Source organism: Dermacentor albipictus, chromosome 1 (genome assembly GCF_038994185.2).
Source record: "Dermacentor albipictus isolate Rhodes 1998 colony chromosome 1, USDA_Dalb.pri_finalv2, whole genome shotgun sequence".
Lineage (NCBI taxonomy): Eukaryota > Metazoa > Arthropoda > Arachnida > Ixodida > Ixodidae > Dermacentor > Dermacentor albipictus.
In genome coordinates, this window is record NC_091821.1 from 109,482,503 (window position 1) to 109,499,534 (window position 17,032).

At 46.7% G+C, this 17,032-nt stretch overlaps 1 protein-coding gene across 2 annotated transcripts in view; it reads right to left on the minus strand.

Annotated features, from left to right (window-relative positions):
• Positions 1-17,032, minus strand: part of LOC135907709 (synaptotagmin-15-like) — a 227,025-nt gene that overhangs the window by 182,471 nt on the left and 27,522 nt on the right. Inside the window, exon 1 of one of the 2 annotated variants that reach the window (XM_065439421.1) lies at positions 7,102-7,489. The exons of the other annotated variant lie outside the window; for it this stretch is intronic. Within the exon in view, the coding sequence (XP_065295493.1) occupies positions 7,102-7,111 (10 nt within the window). The 5' untranslated portion in view covers positions 7,112-7,489. Of the gene's footprint in view, positions 1-7,101; positions 7,490-17,032 lie in introns of those variants that run through there. 2 annotated transcript variants of the gene reach the window in all.

Genomic DNA, 17,032 nt, shown 5'->3' on the forward strand with positions numbered 1-17,032 from the left:
AAGGCACCGGAGGGAGGGGGAGGTGGGGGCGTTCTACTCTAGCGGCAGCTGCGTATCGCGCGGCCCAGCGCGGCACCCGGGCCCTATCTTGAAAGCGATCTGCGATGGGGGCAGAGTACGCCGAGTGCTGATAGCTTCGTGCGCACTCTGTTCTCTCCGCTAAGTTCGCGTTCAGGCGAGAGGCAGCACGAAGGTCAATTCACTCGCTGCTGCTGCCACGCTTCCTCACGCCAGCGCTTTGACAGGGTGTGTCCGCGGTCATCGAGTGAGATGTGTTCAAATTTGATTGTGCGCGCGTGACGCCGTGCTTACTGAGTTAGTAAGCGAATGTTTACAAGTTTATAAGGCCGATAAATCTACTATCCTTACTTACTACAGTTGTCTAATAATTCGCAATCGCAATTGATGCTTCGCCTTTCGGGCGAAACTGCGAGTTTTCTTCATTAACGGCAGCTGTTTGGCAGATACACAGGCACCACACCGAACTGCGCCAATATTTAAAGGAGTAAAAATTGAAAACAATTTTCCAATTTTGCTAAAACTTAACGCCACAAAATCAAGAGTACGCATGAATATTTCATATGCCAAGTTCAACACAAGCGATATATTTTTTATACATAGAGTTCGTAAAGTTGCGGACGTTCTACATAGTGGATAAATCTCTGTATATGAGTGTTACAAGTATGTTATACAGCATCGCGCTCTTCTCATCGACAGTGGGCAGTATCATATACGAACATCGGTACCAAAGTAAACACGGCCCTAGATCTTAGTTACACATTAGCTATTTTGTCTTGATTCAAAAAATAATGCGGCACACATATAGGTCATGTTGAACACATCTTAAACGTACCGGCACACACAGAAGGCTACAGAAAAGCCATATTGTTAGAAATATAGCACATGCAATCAGAACACATGGCATGAATTTAACCTCGACGAAGGGCGCCACATCGCAGCAGTTGGAATAAAACAGGGCGCGTGACACAGAGTTTGCCTTGACACAACTATGTTGCCCCATATATGTAGAAGCGCATTTATTTATTTATTTATTTATTTATTTATTTATTTATTTATTTATTTATTTATTTATTTATTCATTCATTCATTCATTCTTTCTCTGCGTGAAGTTATAATCTTCGAACAGCTTAAGTACCGATGTCAACGCGCTATATCTCAGCTCATGTCTGCGCTTCTTACGAAATCGCCGACTAATAATTACACAACCATCCTCTTTGGATATAGTGATATACGTCTCTTGAATTTCGATTTCCCAGAAATCCTTAGCACTAAGGAAGTGATGATGGCCGTGTTACTCCTAGTACGTACTCCTGTTGTTGCTTTCTTTCCCTTTTTTCATGTACTTTCTCACTTCTTGCGACCGCCCTGGTGTATGTTTCGTCGCGCATCGTTTTTAGGCGCGCAGCGTGAGGCAGCGCTGCGTGCCTACAGTCAACACACGGCGAAAAGATCCCTTGCTACAACTCTCAATGAAGATGTTAATACCCCAACGCGAGACTGGGTCGACAAGATAAATGTAACCCGCACGTTTGCTCCTCAAAGCAGACCGTTCCTCAAGGGATTGCTTAGTTCTCAGACTGCAACTTGAGCCCAAGTACACTGTGAAGGTATTGAGTACAGTGGAGGAGGTTGAATCGAAACTTGCAGAATACTGAAATTCGCTCGCCCTCCCCCTCCCCCCTAATTTGCTTAGGGCTGGGGGGGGGGAAGGGAGTGCAAGTCGAGTGCACAATTCTTAGCTCCTGTAACGGTATATGATATGGGAAGCAACACTACGGAGGATGCTACGACAGTTTTATTTGCATCGTTGGAACCGTAGATTGAGAGCAGGGGTGCAGCAAGGTATTTCGGGAAAGAATGGAACAGCAGCCTTTCCTGTCCACAAGCCTATACATTCTTTTTCATTGCAAGGTCACGGGCCGCATAAAACCACCACTAAAATTTGATTATAATAGTAGCTGTTTCGTTTCACTAACACCTGGGACGTTTCCGCCACGCATACGGTCTTTCAGGGAAAAGTTGAAGAAGCTCGCATTTAAAAAAATGGGAAGTTCAAAAATACAACTTCTCTATATATAAGGAGACAGACAGACTGAAGAAAGACGAGAGGCATGGAGGTTAACCAGAAGGTAAAATCCGGTTTGTTACCCTACACACGGGAAAGATGGGAGGAGGAGGTAAAGAGAGAAGAAAATAGAGAAAGAGTCAGAAAGAAAGCGAGTACAGACACAATCACAGCCGATCCCTATCCCAGCATATAATCACCACACAATAGCTCTTGTGACACTTCAAACAACAGTTCCGGCTACAGCTGCTTGTACAGGTCTGTTCACCTCAAAAACGGTAACAGTGCCATTGTCTCCTTCAGCTACGATTGCTTGGGAAATCGGTATTCTAAAATTCTGTTAACGGTATTTCGTCAAAGCGCGCTATTATGATTGCGAGCGATCGTCTCTATAAACTGTAGCGAGGACAGGTCATACAGAAGGCGTTGAAGAGTCTCCTCGCTGCTGCAGCATCGCACGAGGCGTTGTCGGCCCATCCGATTAGGAAAGCAATATACTTCGTAAAAGCTACTCCTTGCCATATTCGACAAAGTACATCGCCTCGGCAAAGTCTAGCTGGGATGCGAAGGCGGAGAGAAAAATGCAGGTGGTGCAGCAGGTTGCCTTGAAAACTTGGGGTGTTACAAATAAAGAACGTGATATCTCGTGAGAGCACACGAAGATTTCTAGCGGCACCTGTCCTTCATAATGGTTCTGCTCCAGTTCACTGCCTTGAAGAGCCGACCGAACAGCGTTATCGGCGTGTTCCTTACCCATGAAGCCACTGAAATGTCAGGTGGTGGTGTCAGGTCCTCTCTCGGCCAAGGTATGGATTAGTTCTCCAATATTGAATACCAGTTGTTTCTGAGGTCAGCGTCACAGGGCTGAATAAACTTACTGCAGTGCTGCTTCGAGTCACTGAATAACGACCATCTTCGAGGTTGTTCTCGACTGACGAGACGAAGTGCACAGCGAAGATCTGCAAGTTCCGCTGACGTCGATGCCGTTGGGTGCCAAGTCTTGAAACTGATGGTGGTGGCTCTCGCTGGGAAAACCACAGCTCCAGACGGACACTTGAGAGTTGCTGACCCATCAGTGTAAATATGTGCGTGGTCATCGTACCTCTCTCGCAAAAGGAGGAGATATAGTTGTTTAAGAGCACGAGATGGTAGCTCAGATTTTTTTTTTCCGATTCCTGATAACAGTGAAGTGCAGTGCACCTTGAACCAAACACCATGGAGGAATCTGCGGCTTAGGCGGGGGTGAAGCCTGATGTAAGGCTGGTAATAATCATAAATCGTATCACAGAATTATGCCTGTCGCCTTTCTGACGGCAGTGTTGCAAGATTATGGACACGGGCTAGGGCAAGGCACTTAATATGTACTCTCAGCACCTCCACCACAATGTGTGTTTGTATTGGTTGGTCCAGGACGATGGCGATAGTCGCCGCTGTTGACGCGCATTTTGGCAAACGAAGACAAACCCTCAGAGCCCGAGCTTCAATAGCACGTAGAGCACGAATATTTATCCTGCGATTGTTGCTCAGTCGGCGCAAACTGTACCTCAAAAAGCGCAGAGAAAGTGCTTTGTACAATTCCAACATTGCATGCATTGGAACTCCCACGGCCTATAATTTCCACATAAAAACAAAATAACTAAGGAATGTGTGACTGAAAGACAGGCGCGCGAACACGGGCACAAGAAACTACTAAAAGGACAACACAAACGCCGAATGAATGTCAACTGCAGAGTCGCACAGAGACGGAAAAGACAGAAGACTTTTCGGCGCATGCTCAATGAAAGGCAGCGCCAACCAGTGAGTCATGCGGGCACTCACGAAAGATACTTGTTCCGACATGGCAATTTCTCTGTGTACAAGATAATCGAGGGCTGAATTACGCACGTGCTACCGTTATTAATGATATACCAAGTCTCAACATTAAGGCACGCGTCGTTGTTACGTCTGAGCAGAACTGCACCATCTGCAAATTTTGGAGTACACTTGCAACCGCGACAATGTAAGAAAAGGGTAAACGGCGTTCCACCCGTCAACAAAGTTTGGTACTCCGATTGATGCAACGCTCTCTCTGTCCTACATAAAAGCGACCGCAGTTAAAGGCAATTTATCAAGTACGCCCATTCGGCATAATGTGAATATGTTGGTACTACATAATACCTCTCAGGTATTTTCTTCCAGTTAAACTAGTCTTTCTTTTCACGGCGGCGCATATCCTAAGTTATTGTCAGCCGTAAACACAACATTGACCCCGCATCAAACCCCTACTTTCTTAAGTCCATGTGACAGACAGTGATTGCAAGGTGTACGAACGGCTCTTTTTTTTCTTACTCTCAGTGTTTTCTGCAACCATATGCGAACTGTAAGACATGATGTACAGGGGTGGTCAAAAGTTCCCAGGCCACAGCGTGTACAACGTTCACACTCAAGCAAGTTGAGGAACTCCTGGAGTGATTTTGGCACTCGGAAGCTCTGGGTGGTGAGAAACTGTCCTTTTCCCTCTCCTCAAAAATTTTGGGGCTCTTATAAAGCCACGTTGGCATGCCACGTAGGAAATCGTGTTCGCGCAAACTGTGACCTGTATACTTTTGACCACCCCTCTACTTTTTCAAGCCTACAGAAACAGTTCTTGCTCTTGTTAACTTTTCTTGTGTTCCTTGCACTGTCGACCATTGAGAGTTGCCAAACCATACACATAACGGTAATCGAATCTCAGTAGGGTTCGTGACAGTTCCGCGTTGATGGTTATGCTTAATTACAACAGAACATTGACACAAGAATGATCAGTTCGTTTTTAAACAAGGTAACTTGGAGCGAACTTTCACAACTGCTCCAATCCGTATACTGTGTGCGATCATGAATCCGCTAGGTATACCTAAATGTATGAGGCGTGTTAAAACTAATCAAAATCAGCCAGGTAGCTGCACCTCAAACTATGCATTCCGACCGTCTCGACGAGCCCTGCGCGGGGGAATCGAAGGCACAGGGAAGCTCCGACTTCAGTTTTGGCTCTTCACCGCATGCTTTCCGACTGCCTTCAATATGCTACTTAACAAGCACCGTCTATGCGGCTATTGTAAATTATTTATAACTCATTTATTACTACTATTCAGTGTGCACGTCATTCACGCAGCAACTCGTACCATGTGCGCCGGCTGAAAAACTTTAATGATGCTTTAAAACCGTAACAGCTGGAACTGCGGTATTGGGTCAAGTAAGCCAGTCTGACTCTTTCAGACGCAGTTACGGGATGAATGGATAATGCCTGGTCTGTAATTTAACTCATTTCCATGTTAAAAAGCAGCCTCTAATGATTCTGTGTAAAGCCTCCTCACCCCCCCCCCCCCCCCGAAGTCGCAACATTTCACTAATTACCCGCCATGGTTGCTCAGTGGCTATGGTGTTAGGCTGCTGAGCACGAGGTCGCGGGATCGGATCCCGGCCACGGCGGTCGCATTTCGATGGGGGCGAAATGCGAAAACACCCGTGTACTTAGATTTAGGTGCACGTTAAAGAACCCCAGGTGGTCGAAATTTCCGGAGCCCCCCACTACGGCGTGCCTCATAATCAGAAAGTGGTTTTGGCACGTAAAACCCCATAATTTTTTTTTATTTCACTAATTTTAAGATCACGAAATGTACACTGTGTAAAGGACAGTAGCACGTCAAAGACCGCTTCTGCTCATAGCAAGATCTAGCTGACATTCGCTTATGAAGTGAAAGCGGCCAGATCATCTACGTGCCACAGCTACGCACTTGAACCAAACGTACTGAAAACACTAAAAGGAAAGAAAGGTCTAAAGTCAAAGCAAGTTTTCCAAGCTACTGCATTTAGCATTTCCTCACACTTTGTTTTCGCTCGGTCGAAATCCTCATAGAAATGCGCTTACGTACGTCACGGAATCAGCCGGCAATACGTCAAGGCTGTCACATGGAATGCATCTATGCACTATATATACAACTGGAAGCACCGCATGTCGTTAAGAAATGTTGACGTGATAAAGGAGTTAACGAGGGGCTAACAGGATAATCTGAAAGATTTCCGCGTTTGAGACCCGCGTTTGCATAGGCACTTCCAAAGTTAATTTCAAATTTGCCAGCCCTGATCTCTGCCAAAGCATACTTCATATAGGGTTGCAGTCTGCGAGAGGCTGCTAGTTGTGTTGGCCGATTGAAAGGCAAGGTGTCTTTCTTTTCTTTTTGTTTTTCCCATGAAAAGCGCCCATAAGGAACAGCAGACCGGGGCATATTGCCAGATTGTCTGGTTCCAGCCAAGAAAATGTCAAGAAAAGCTGCGCCTGCAAAAGACAGGCAGCCTAACTACGCATGAATGAGGATGCATGAACCTAACGTACGTGCATGCCTCGCCTAATAAGGCATATTCTTAACGTAAAATACTCTGAATAGACCCACTGTATCGTTGGAAATAATAATTTCGTTCGTTCTTTTTATAATAATTTAAATAAAATTTTTAAATTTAAATAAATCTTTAAATAATAATTTCGCTTTTCGTTCTTTTTGCATTACAGCCCCACGGGAAACGGAAGCGCTCAAGCGCGATAACCGAGGTCGTAGCAATACAAACCCCGAAGATCGGGGGGGGGGGGGGGGGAGATGCTGTCAGTGCTAGTGTCCACGTCACACACTGTTCTTGACAGCAGGTTTATGTGCGTTTTTCTGAATGCCCTTTTGCCTACAAGGCACGCAAAGAAGTGACAACGCGCAGAGCAAGCAGAAGTGATTCTCGAGTGTGCCAAGAATAAACTTTTTTCGGGATTACCCTCACTGGTGTTATCCAAAGCGCACTAACACACCAGACAGAGGCTGACGTCAAGAGCCGGACATTCGACGAGTCGAGCTCATGTCGCGTGGCCCGCAAGAAACAACACGAAAGCACCGGCAAGGCAAAGAGCGCGTCAGCTGATTGCGGCAGCAGTTACGAACGAGCGGGTTGTGCGCGCGCAAGTGCGGCGAGAAAGTGAAAGGCCGACGCGGCGGTCGACGTCAGCCGGCACCAACCTGGCATCATCCGAACGGAGGCGCTGGGACGACAGTGACATGCGGCGGCGCATTCACATGGCGCACGGAGCGGGAGCAGTGGCTGGCTGGCGACGCCGATCCGGAGAAGCACATGCGCTCGGCGCGCGGCTCGTCGCACATATGCCGGCAGCAGCGCGGTGGATGGCGCAGAACGCCGCGCGGGCCGCCTTAAATCAGTCACGTGGACGAGCGAACAGCTGCGAGGTTCCCGCTGCCGAGGAGAATGGCATGTTTGTACGCGGGAAGAGGGCGACGGGGGTCTCGCAAGACGAACGCCCGCGGGAAGGCGCCACGCTCGGTCTCGTCGCGTACGACGACGTGGCCCGGAAACACGCTGCGCCCCTGTGGCACGACGTCCCGCACGCGCGGCGGCGCTGAAAGGACGATTTTCGCCGCTCCTCCCGCTCTCCTTCAGTGACCACTTTTCTTAATCTTTCGGTAAGGTTCTTGACAGGAGCAGTTGGTCATGCCATCAGTGGGAACGAAAGAAACAGATTATCCTATAGCAGCGTAAGCAGTGGCGTAGCTATGTCGTCTGGCACCCGGGGCCCACAGGTCTTCTGTCACCCCTCCCCCCCCCCCTCGGGTGTAGCCGGCGGAAAGAGGGGTGTCTTCAAACGTATATGACACCCCCTCCCCACCACTAGCCCCTTGCACCCGGGGCCCACGGCCCCCCGGCCCCCCCTGTTGCTACGCCACTGAGCGTAAGCACACAGCCAGCGGAACATCAAGTTTGCAAAGACCACTCGTAAGGCGTCAGACACCAAGAACATGGCTTTGTAACACTGCAAGCATGAAGTGAGTATAACCTAACGCACCAAGCACATTTATAAGACATTCGAAAGACATTTCTTAAGCGAAAAAGCGTTCGCACGGTCATTACAGATACCGATGCTAACGTTACTCAACGAGGCATGGTTGTACTACACTGGGATAGTAGACTGCTATACTTGCGGACATATATGCGGAAAGTTTTCATTTCTCGTGGGAGGGGGGCTGGGGCCCGACCAGCTTTCCGAACCCCATATATATATATATATATATATATATGCAAACCTGTCACAACCATCCAAACCGCGATTTTTTTTTACATGTACTGTTGATTTGTCACGAGTAAGCTCCTTACACCAACCATGTGACTTGGCAGTGGATAAGTGCATAGGGGGCCCCTATGCAACGTATACGTATTTAAGCACACGTACGCCTTACCGTTTCAAGTGTTTTTTTCAACCATGGTAAAGAAACGCCACAAAATATTTCCAAAAAAATACCACGTGACTGCGCTCCCACGCACATCACCCCCCCCCCCCCCCTCCATAAAGCAGCGGCCACAAATAGGCTGGTTGAAAGCAACTGCTTTGCCGGTCTCAAACCCGAAGAAAGATACAGCGCATCACCTTGATAATGGTACGGAAGGAGCACCAACCGCAGGTTCCGCGGCTTTGCAGTTATTCCTTACTCTCATTTTTACCTCACACTTATTATCCGTCTCTCACGGCCGAATGATGACGTTGATAACAAAAGCCCCTTGATAACGCGGCCGAATTGCCGCTCTGACATCGCACGAAACGCGAAAAACAATGGAATAGGCATAGCATGTTTCAAAATCCCGGCTTCTGTATCCTGTTCATTACTGTTTCTAATTGAGATATCCTGAGTCCTCTAGGTACTGTACAGGCCAGTATAGAATTTCCCCCCTGCTTGTACTATATCTTCGAGATGGCTGATGATATTACCCTGCTTATCTTTCAGTGCACACATCTTGGTTTGTCCTATGCCAAGTTTCTTTCTCACTGATTTCAGGCGGCGTCCATTTTTTATGGCTTCTTCAGTCTTTCTAACGTTGTAATTTCGAATATTTTTTTTATTTTCGCCTTGTTGATTACTTTTGACAGTTCCGCGAATTCTGCCTTATCTCTTGAGTTTAACACATTCCTTCTGTGTCGTTTCTTTATTAGGTCGTTTGTTACTTGGGAGAGCTTGCCTACTGGTTGCCTTGGTGCCTTGCCTCCCACTTCAACTGCTGCCTCTGAAGCCAGGCTAGTTACGGTTTCATTCATTACCTCTGTGTCATCTTCATCTCTGTTCTAAGGCTGCGCATTTGTTTGCAAGTACCAGCCTGAATTTGTCTGCTTTTACCCTTACTGCCTCTAGGTTGACCTGTTTCTTCTTGCCCAATTTTAATCTTTCTCTCTTCAAACTGGGGTGAATCCTAGCCCTCACTAACCTGTGATCACTGCACTTTACTCTACCTAACACTTCTACATCCTGCACTATGCTGGGATCAGCAGAAAGTATGAAATATTTAGTTCTTGTATCACCATTAGGGCTTTTCCAGCTACACTTTATGTGTTCGTTATTCTCAGCTTATTCCTTTCTGCGAATTCTACCAGCATCTCTCCTTTAGCGTTCCTAGAATCAACGCCGTAGTTACCAGTTGCTTGTTCATCAGCCTGCTTTTCCCCCACTTTTGCATTGAAGTCGCCCATTACTACAGTATACTGAGTTTGTACTTTTCTCATCGCTAATTGGCGACAAAGACATTAACATGCAGAATATTTGTGCTGACCGGAGCGTTTTAATGCGAAGTAGTCTCGGCGAGCTCAACCCAGCTTTTATTCCGATAGCAATTATATGGACACTCCAGGCGCATTCTTGCCGTCGGCGTCGCCGTGAGGTTCCGTATAAAGTCCAAGGTCGATAACATCATCGCCGCGCTCCGCGTGCTGTACGTGCGAGGGTGTGCCGGCGATCGCGGTTCAATCTAGCGCACGCAAGAGGGGGAAGCGGGGACGAAGCGCACCGTCTTGCGTAGCGCGACGCTCCAGGGGGAGAGTGGGGGGTGGGCGCGTTCTACACTCTGGGCAGCCCGAGCTGTATCTTGAAAGCCATCTGCGATAGAGACAAAGTACGCCGCGTGCTGTGTTTGTGATGCGAGACGCAGCGCGAAGGTCAATTCGCTCGCTGCTGCTTCCGTGCTTCCACGCTCCAGCGTTTTGGCAGCGAGTTTCCGCGGTCGTCGAGTGAGACGTGTTCATCTTTGCTTGTGCGCGCGTGACACCATGCTGGTTAATTTAGTTCGTACGCCTATGTCTACAAGTTTATACAGCCGATAAGACTGCCATACTTACTTCGTATAGCTAGCTGTAAACATATTTGCTATCGCAATCGAGGTCGCGGGATTGAATCCCGGCCACGGCGGCCACATTTCCATGGGGGCGAAATGCAAAAACACCCGTGTACTTAGAGTTAGGTGCACGTTAAAGAACCGCGGGCGGTCCCAATTTCCGGAGTCCCCCACTACGGCGCGCCTCATAATCAGATGGTGGTTTTGGCTCGTAAAACCCCATAATTTTTTTTCTATCATATCGACGCTTCGCCTTTCGGGCGAAACTGCGACTTATTACTTTACTAACTGTAATTTTGTCTATCCCGTCATTCCTTTTCGTTTTGTCAACATTTAGATCTTAACACATGCTTCGCTTTCACTTTCTTCTCGCTGTGCTGCCTAAATATTCTCATCGTTCCCCCGCGTTATTTCGTTTTCCTAACCCGCCGTGGTTGCTCAGTGGCTATGGTGTTGGGCTGCTGAGCACGAGGTCGCGGGATCGAATCCCGCGACCTCGTAGCCGCCCTGCGGCCGCCGTGGTCGGGATTCGATCCCACCACCTCGTGCTCAGCAGCCCAACACCATAGCCACTGAGCAACCACGGCGGGTATTGGCACCGAGTTATGGTTGGATTCGAGCGTCTTAAATTCTGAAGTTTTCCCAGATGGCTACCATTGTTCCTGACGCGATCGAGGAGGGGGAGGGGTATTTATTCTTGTTAGCTCAAGCTTATCGTGTGTGCCTCTGAAAGGTTCTACAGCCGATCTTCAGTCTGCTTTTTGCAAAGTGAAGCCATCTAAAGGGAAAAGTCTAATTATTGGATCATATTACCGTCCTCCCGGATCATCATACAACCAGTTTGTTCAGCTGTCTGCTTTCCTTAATACGCTTGAAAACGATATCATAATACTAGGGGGAGATTTGAATCTTCCGGGTATAGACTGGTCGTGCGATGACCCTGTAGCGTCGCTCACTGGCCATGTGTATTCTGTATTTTTGGATCTTGTCAGTGATTTTACGTTGGAATGTGAAGCAAGCCACTGCACAAGTGAAACAGTCAACACAAGAACAGTTGGAACACAGACAGTGGAATGTGAAAAGAACCAGAAGGCACACACACCACCAAAAATGACATCAACCACCATGCAAACAGACACAATGGCAACAGACAACAGAAAACCCACCACCGAAGTCTACACACAGACCCCCACACGCCTGCCTGCACACACACAAACTCAAACAGAGACCGAGATCGAATTAAGCCAGGCATACGATAATAAACCGGCCGAACGGAAAAACACCCCACGCAAATCTGCCCGCAAGAAGACAAGTAAATGACAGACATCGCAAATCAATAATTCCTCAATGCCACGAAGCACCGAATTCCTACAGGCTAGAAAACTTACCAAAAAACATGTGAGCTACACCTTCCATCTGAAAACCTACACAAGCTGCACCGAGAAAAATATAATTCCTAAAGGCCTAACACTCAAGGCTGTACCAGCTCTAGGAACACTCCCACCACACCATCGCGCAAACTGGCAAACAACATTACATAATGCCTCACTTTCACTTTTGAATATCCTCAAAGAACACTGCGAAGAGCAAATCGAAACTTTTAACCACAGACTTAGGAACATAACCCTGACACCAGATGAGAAGAGAGATTTAGAACATTACGGCGAAAAACAATCTAGAAAAGTGGTTCAAAAACAAAGGAAAAAAGCAAATTTTAATCAAAAAACAACCTTCCAGCCAAACAGCCACCACACCCAGACAAGAGGGACCTCGAGCTTAGAAGGACCAGACAGAAAGGAAATTTCCACAGAACTAAACCGCTCCAATGTTATAGACATTTCTAAAACATTAAGTCAAAAAGAAATAGCCGTACTCAGCAAGGGCTTAAACTTTTGCCCCACGAACAACACAATAAATGAATTCGAGCTTCACAAGGACCTCTCAGAATTCTCCCGACGAATGCGTATCCGACACTTTTTTGCAGACACACCAGACACCGGGACGACACCACTTAGAGCCCAATCCACTTGGACTCCCGAACCAGAACAAGCCATAGAACTTGACATATACCTTAAAACTATCACTAAAGAAATTATAAGCCAATCCAAGACATCTAAGCGACCTAAAAACATAACTGCGTCGGAGAGTCACATCATTTCAAATCTGAGCTGCCGGAATGACATTGTTATTAAGGAAGCAGATAAGGGTGGAAGTATAGTTATTTGGCCAATAGAAAAATACAAGCACGAGGCTTACAGACAACTAAACAACCCAGAACATTACCGCAAACTAGATAACGATCCGACATTGTCCTATACAGTGACAATTACCAACAGGCTGAAATCACTTTTGGCTGATGAATTGATAACACCATCAGAATACAAATTTCTTAAACCAAGCAACAAAACTGCCGGACGTTTTTACCTCCTTCCGAAAATTCATAAAATTCCATCCGCTGAGCTATACACTGCTATTATCCCAGGCCGTCCGATAGTATCAAACAACAACACCCCGACAGAGAACATCTCCACATTCCTTAACCACTACCTTGGTAACTTGCCGAAAACACTTCCGTCATTTGTACAAGATACGCCCCACCTGCTGAGAATTATAGAAGACATTAATACTAAAGGCACACTACCCCACAACACAATTCTCGCAACACTAGACGTCACGGCGCTGTACACCAACATTCCAATCCCTGATGGTTTATCTTCGATAAAACAAACGCTGTCTAAACACAGTGCACAACACTCTACTGAAGTTTACCTGTCTCTCCTTGAATTAGTTCTCACACATAACTACTTCGAATTTGAAGAGAGTTACTACCTACAGATACATGGTACAAGCATGGGTACGCCTTTTGCACCAACCTACGCGAACATATTTATGGGGATTCTAGAAACAGATTTCCTATCGCGCTGCACTACCAAGCCCCACACATACCTACGATACATAGACGACATACTCATAATCTGGGGACAGGGCCAAGACAGTCTAGATAAATATGTATCCTTTCTAAATTCTGTTCACCCAACAATAAAATTCACATCAGAATCCTCAACTGAGCGCATAAACTTTCTGGACACAACAATATACATTGACAATGGTGAACTAAAGACAACGCTGTATAGGAAACCTTTCGACAAACAACAGTACCTAGAATATACCAGCCACCATCCCAGACATTGCAAACAAGGCATCTTTAAAGGCCAAGCCACACGACTACGTCGCATTTGCGTTGAAAACCAAGACTACATAGATAGACTCGATCACCTTAAAGAAACGCTATCAAACAGGAACCACCCAAACAGTGACCTTCAAACAGCTTACATCGCTGCAACCAAACTTGATCGAGCCGAGGTCCTCAAGCCCCGCCCGAAGATCACAAGAACAACAACGCCTCTTCTTACTACTAAATTCTCAAACGCACTCCCAAACGTGAATAACATCCTAAGTAAATACTACCCGATTCTCACCAGCAACCAGAAACTTAAGAAGATTTTTCCCGACCCTCCCAGAGTAGCCTACAGACGCAACACTAATTTTAAAGATGTTCTTGTGCACGCCAAACTACAGAAAAAGAAGAAGTTGGGAACCAATCCCTGTGGTCGCCCCAGGTGCTCTACATGCAAACACATTCAATCCACTACTACAGTAAAAAGTACAGCGTCGAATTACACACACAAAGTAACTTCGGCTTTCACCTGCACATCAAGCAATGTAGTCTACTGTCTAGAATGCGCCGCTTGTAGCAAACAATACATAGGTGAGACCGGACAACAAATCAATACAAGACTCAATGGTCACCGCGCGGACACAAAACACAATTTACCCAAAGCAGTAGCCAGCCACTTTAATGAACATGGACATATGTTTGACAAAGCAAGGCTCTATATACTACAAACAAATTTCCGTTCCCCTCGCGAAAGGAAGTACACGGAATCATACCTCATACACAAGTTTAATTGCCTACACCCGACAGGAATTAATTTGGCACGCGGCAACTTAGAATCTTTAAAAGCTGTAACTTAAATCTGAAACTCTCATATCATCAACCAATACACAAAACACATTAGGCCACCAGCCAACTTTAATTCTTAACCTCACCTACTCTTTCATTTCGGAGGAAAAGAGGGGGGGGAGAGGGGGAGAGAGGAAGAGGAGAAGGGGAGAAGGAAAAAAAAAATCCTGCTTACTACTCAATTTAATGTACTCTTTCAGGATTTTACGTCTTTACCAAGTGTACGATCCCCTTCTTCCATGTACACTTGCCCGCGCCCGCTTCTGCACGCGTCGCCCTCCTGTTTGCTATACCGATTTCGCCCCCCCCTTCCCCCTTACCCCTTTTTTAGTCCTTTTTTTTTTTTTTTGAAACCCCCTCGACAACACATTCCGAAGTCAATATGCCTTTTTCGGCGCCTCAACCATCGCCTTCTGGATGCCGCCGTAACGACACCTACGTTAAGCGCGTGGGTCAGTGCCCCTTGAAAGACCATGCCGCTGCCTTTCATTCTCCCCACACATTGCACCGCAGACTCCCCGTCGCCACCTTAACTATTTCAAAATTACTCGACCTATTGCTTGACCGGCCGTTCTAATGCCTCAAAAACATGCCGCCAACGACTCCCTCGGATTACCTCCTAACCGTTCGCATCCCCAACACGCTCCCAAGCCCCCATATTTCTTAAAGATTTCATTTTTCTCTTGCTTTTTCTTTCACTCCCCCCCCCTTTGTTGTGTCTTGGTACGGCCCTGGCACCCCCCTCCTTTTTTTTTCCCCTTTTTTCTGCTTCTATTTCTTTTCTTTCCTCCCCGCGTGCCCACTCTCACGCTCTTGTCCCTTCGTCTTGAGAATGAGGCTCACAGACGTCGGACGACAGCGCCTGTTCCCTCTTGTAATCTCTCTCTTTAAAACCAGCCGCCAGCAACAACACCCGCACGTGACGTCACTGCACTAACCCTTTAAAACTAACACGCCGAGGATGACGAGGCCGCCTTTGACGAAGATAGGTCCACCTATCGAAACGTTGGCCAGCCTGTCTGAGGCACTTCAACCCTGTTTTAAAAAAGTTTATACCACAGTGTGCCATTCCATCTGCCAGCCCCTTTCTTGTTTTTGGACTTCCATGACAGCTGACGATGACGGAACAGGGTAAGTGCCCCTTGTTATCCTTTGCCCATGTAGCAATCCTTGGAGATAGCCAGTACAGATACCTGAAGGAACATTTTCCACCAGGCCCACACGCGCCATACATAAAACACCTTAGTGGGGCACAAACATCAGATATTCTACCGCTAGTATGTGATGCGCCAATTGACACCACACACTTTATTATCAATGTAGGCACAAACAACCTGAGAACACAAAGCGCCGCGGACACGATAGAGTCCATGAGCGACGTAATAAGAACCATTCAAGCCGCTCGCCCGAACGCACACATAACCATAACGACTGTCGCTCCCCGCCTACAAAACAAACACCGCCCACTATTCTACCAAACTAATGCACTCATGAAACACAATGAGGAGATTAACAAGCTAAACTCACTAATTTTCAACTTGGAAAACGTCCATAACAACGTGGACACCATGCACCACGCGGAAATACACGAAGCACCACACGAACACCTAGCTTGGGATGGCTTCCACTTGAACCGTAGTGGAATAGAGCTAGTTTCCCAACACATCAAGTCCTTTATTAAGGACAAGTACAGAAAAACTCTTTTAAATTCCACCTCAAATACCACCTCCACCAACTCTGCGGAACGTGCAACCGCGAACAACACAACTGTGACAGTCACTTCGAGGACACAGGGAATACAGACAGTGGAATGTGAAGCAAGCCACTGCACAAGTGAAACAGTCAACACAAGAACAGTTGGAACACAGACAGTGGAATGTGAAAAGAACCAGAAGGCACACACACCACCAAAAATGACATCAACCACCATGCAAACAGACACAATGGCAACAGACAACAGAAAACCCACCACCGAAGTCTACACACAGACCCCCACACGCCTGCCTGCACACACACAAACTCAAACAGAGACCGAGATCGAATTAAGCCAGGCATACGATAATAAACCGGCCGAACGGAAAAACACCCCACGCAAATCTGCCCGCAAGAAGACAAGTAAATGACAGACATCGCAAATCAATAATTCCTCAATGCCACGAAGCACCGAATTCCTACAGGCTAGAAAACTTACCAAAAAACATGTGAGCTACACCTTCCATCTGAAAACCTACACAAGCTGCACCGAGAAAAATATAATTCCTAAAGGCCTAACACTCAAGGCTGTACCAGCTCTAGGAACACTCCCACCACACCATCGCGCAAACTGGCAAACAACATTACATAATGCCTCACTTTCACTTTTGAATATCCTCAAAGAACACTGCGAAGAGCAAATCGAAACTTTTAACCACAGACTTAGGAACATAACCCTGACACCAGATGAGAAGAGAGATTTAGAACATTACGGCGAAAAACAATCTAGAAAAGTGGTTCAAAAACAAAGGAAAAAAGCAAATTTTAATCAAAAAACAACCTTCCAGCCAAACAGCCACCACACCCAGACAAGAGGGACCTCGAGCTTAGAAGGACCAGACAGAAAGGAAATTTCCACAGAACTAAACCGCTCCAATGTTATAGACATTTCTAAAACATTAAGTCAAAAAGAAATAGCCGTACTCAGCAAGGGCTTAAACTTTTGCCCCACGAACAACACAATAAATGAATTCGAGCTTCACAAGGACCTCTCAGAATTCTCCCGA